At 32.5% G+C, this 3867-nt stretch overlaps 1 protein-coding gene across 1 annotated transcript in view; it reads right to left on the bottom strand.

The window, feature by feature from the left end:
• Window positions 1–3861, bottom strand: part of SLC16A7 (solute carrier family 16 (monocarboxylate transporter), member 7) — a 96992-nt gene extending 93131 nt beyond the window's left edge. Inside the window, exon 1 of the mRNA XM_008581300.1 lies at window positions 3644–3861. Within this exon, the coding sequence (XP_008579522.1) occupies window positions 3644–3860 (217 nt within the window). The 5' untranslated portion in view covers window position 3861. The remainder of the gene's footprint in view (window positions 1–3643) is intronic.
• Between the last annotated feature and the right edge of the window lie 6 nt (window positions 3862–3867).

Here is a 3867-nt window from a genome sequence, read left to right as displayed (position 1 = left end):
ATCTTACTCAGTGACCCCACTGTAGTGATTAATAGGTTGAGTGCTAAGACCTAATGAGTGTGTCAGATCTTAGATGTTCTCCAGGCTAATGAAATTAGCATTAGATTGAACCAAATATTTGTTACTTGGTAGAGAGAGAAATTATAGTTTATAGAAAACTATATGCCTTTTCATCTCATAGTTTTTGAATTTATTTTATAATCATCAACCTAAAAGGCCTCTATACATACAGATCTTTCAAATACTAGAGGAAAATTTAAATATTTTAAATCAAATATTGATTTTCTTCTACAACAATGAATCCCTATGTTATATATAAAGTGAGATGGTTTTCAGAGACGTTTGTTGAAATGCAAGTTTCTAGAATTTACCAATAAAAATTTTGATAAAAGGGGGTTTAGGATACAGCCTAACATTATGTGTTTTTAGCAAGAGACCCATGGTTCAGAAGCAGAAAATCTGTGGACCAGACTTGAGAAAAACACTGCACAAAAGCAGGACTAATACCTGTGTCTTAGATTAATTGAATCCAGCAGACTTTTTGTTCTAAATAGTTATGTTTCTTAAAAAATTATCTGCATCCACAGAAGGAAAATTGTTTTTACATTGAGATTATAGTTTATGGGCCAATTATTTTTTGTTAAAAGATTAAAAACTATCAGGGTAAGACATGGATATTATTTCCAACAAACCATGTAAATATATGAGATCTACATTCAACAGTGAATATTGCAGGTAGTAACATTTCTATCTGATGGGGAATGGGCCTAGAATTGTGTTTCCTATTTTAAGTGAAAGACCAATGGGTAGCAGAATTTCTGAAATTCCTGATGTTTCTCCATGGCCAGACATGACATGAAAAATGTTTCAGTCCTGATAACTGAGGATTTCAGGCAACATTCCAAGTACTTACTTGGATATCATGTAGATATTACCATCATCAACTACTGCATACAAAGTATTTTCATGTGTTTAGCATTGTTTTCTTGAAACAAGCAGATACAAAATCCCTGTTAATTTTTAATTTAGACATATTTTATTCATCTATTACCCTAAAAATTTTAAGGCATTTTTTTTCCAAATTTATAGCTATTTTACCAAACTACCACTTTCTTAGTGAATTTCAAAAGAGTTCTCTTTTGTGCTCTTTAAGATCTGTGCCATATGTATTAAAATAGGAAAACAAGGGTATGAATAAAATGAAAATATTTATGATTAAATATAGCTTAAGTATTTACTTATTATAATTTCATACAGAGATTTAGTGGCTTGAGAAAATTATGTCATTTTTCATTTTAATGCTCCTCTTACTTCCAGCCAGGAAGTGGTTGTTGAAGGAGGAATGATTGTTGAGATAACAAGCTCCGCTAGGAATGGCTGAATGCTCTACAGCTCTGTTTCTTCCTCTAAGAAGCCAGTATTTCCCAGCATCCCTAAAATATCCCATATGATCTTCCCTGCTGCCTGCCTTCACTCTTTATTCAGTGGATGGAGAGATTTAGGGAAGAGGTACAAAGTCTTAGGTTATGGCATAGCCACCAGGTGCAACACTGAGCAGGAAATAAATGTGCATTGCCTTAAGCCACTGAAACTTTGAGGTTGTATGCTGAAAACTAACAGAGAAAGTAAATTGTCTGACTTATCTAAAAAGCTATATAAATTGTTGTCTTACTTATGAGTCAACTATCTGCTCGAGATAAAATTATGAATGTACAGGACTTGAAGTCCAAATTCAGTGAACCTCTATCAATTCACTAGAAGAGTCTGTTTCAACTATATTTAAGAGGCATACTTAGCACTTACTCAGGTCAAGATGACTTTGTATGTTACTCTAGCAAAGATTATTAAAGAACACCTGACCCACAGCATAGAGAAACAAGACCCACTGCATAATATCAACTGTTTCTATAATCATAGAAATAAAACTGTTAGAATCCTTAAAGCAACTGTCTAAAGGAGATTCTCAGAAAGTGTTTTAGAAGCAGAATTTTCCGTAGACATGCCCAAATAGCATTTTAAGAATATCTTTTGATGGTGGAAGAAAAATGCATCATTTTAACTTAACCTAAAGGATAAGTGAGACATATACTGGATTAATCTAAAATCACTGATATGTAAAAAGTGGAAAACACATACCAATGCCAACACACAGACACACACAAATATAAACACACACACAGGATTATTTCAGGATCAAATTTTTACCTTGGTAGTACAACAAAGAGACAATATCTTAAAAACATGTAAAAAGTGGAAAACACATACCAATGCCAACACACAGACACACACAAATATACACACACACATAGGATTATTTCAGGATCAAATTTTTACCTTGGTAGTACAACAAAGAGACAATATCTTAAAAATTAATAATTAGGTCACCGAACAAATGACCTTGTTGGGGGTAGCACACAAGTGATTACGTCGCAGTCATGTAGGAAATAAATCTGAATCAGACTTGCAGAAGGCCTGACCTAGATGTGGCTCTGTCATTTTCTAGACGTAAAGAGGAAGATTTGAGAAAGACAGAGAACACAGTGATTAAATGTTTGGAGTCTCAATTTCTATCTGCCACTAATGAGCTATTTGACTGGGGAAAACTACTTTATCTCTCTATTTCCTCAGCCTTAAAATATAGAGAAGATAATACTTATTTCACAGGTTGTTAAGAGGATTATGTCATATCAAGTTCTTAGAGAAGGCTTGCCTAAAATTAAATACTAAGAAATATTGAATATTATTACTAATTTTATATCTCCATCACTAACAGCCATTATTATCTTTATTTGTAAGATAAAAAATTACACTAAATGATCTATATGATTTCTTCAAATTCTTATATTCTGAGTCTTAAAATCAAATATCCAGTTGAAAAATGAAACTCTATAATTCATATATTTTAAGTAATGACTTTAAAAAAATCTAAAAGATAGTCTGGTCTGCTGTTAAAATTGATTTAAAGAGATAGGTTACATAATAATGCACTAATAATTCCAATATTTTTAACATTCAGAAATGAGAGGATACATTGATTTATTCATTATCCCTCATGATTCATACCCTCACGTGAACACAGAATGTAACAAGATAAGTGAAATGGAATTAACCATTTGAATAAAAAGATGTCATACTTAGTGAGTCCTATAGAGATAAGGAATTATTTCAATCACACAAACTTAAATGGGTCCAGAACATACATGATAACAATCAATTTTTACAGCTTAAAGTGTTTGCTTTCTGGGATATAAACTGTCAGCAGCTTGAGTTTTCTTTTTCATTCAGAAGAAAACATTTCTAACAGCTGTAGCAATAGTAGAAAATAAAACTAACATTATAGTGTACACTTTATTCCAAAATAAATGGAAATGTGCCTCACTTGGAAATTCCATAATTTAATAAATCTTGGTTTTTGCAAATTAATCCTCAAATACTTTATTAAGACTCAAAATGTAGTGAATAGTTTAAGATATTGAATCCTTAAAATCATTATAAATTCAGTTCTCATTATACTTTTGATTAGTTTTAAGTGACTATAATACAAAAACAGGGCTTTAATGTATCATGACACTGCATGTAAAACATTGTGGGATGCAGGAATTGTTTTCTTAGTCCAGAATTCTATTTATTCCAAGAAGCTTACCTCCTGCGTACATAACAGCCAGCATAATGGATGATATCCATGCTATTTCACTGTAGGTACTGTGGAATATTTGCTGTATTTCTTTGAAGAATACTGTGATGGCTTTGGGGAATGCATATGAAAATCCAATGGAGATAAAAGCTGCTCCAACCACAACCCAGCCCCATCCTCCATCAGGGGGTGGATATGGGGTTTGGGCACCTGTTGTTGATGGCATTTCTGCT

Source organism: Galeopterus variegatus, unplaced genomic scaffold, assembly GCF_000696425.1.
Source record: "Galeopterus variegatus unplaced genomic scaffold, G_variegatus-3.0.2 Scaffold2320, whole genome shotgun sequence".
In the NCBI taxonomy this organism is placed as follows: domain Eukaryota; kingdom Metazoa; phylum Chordata; class Mammalia; order Dermoptera; family Cynocephalidae; genus Galeopterus; species Galeopterus variegatus.
Note: the sequence above shows the minus strand (reverse complement) of the source record. Positions and strands in the feature narration are given on the sequence as shown.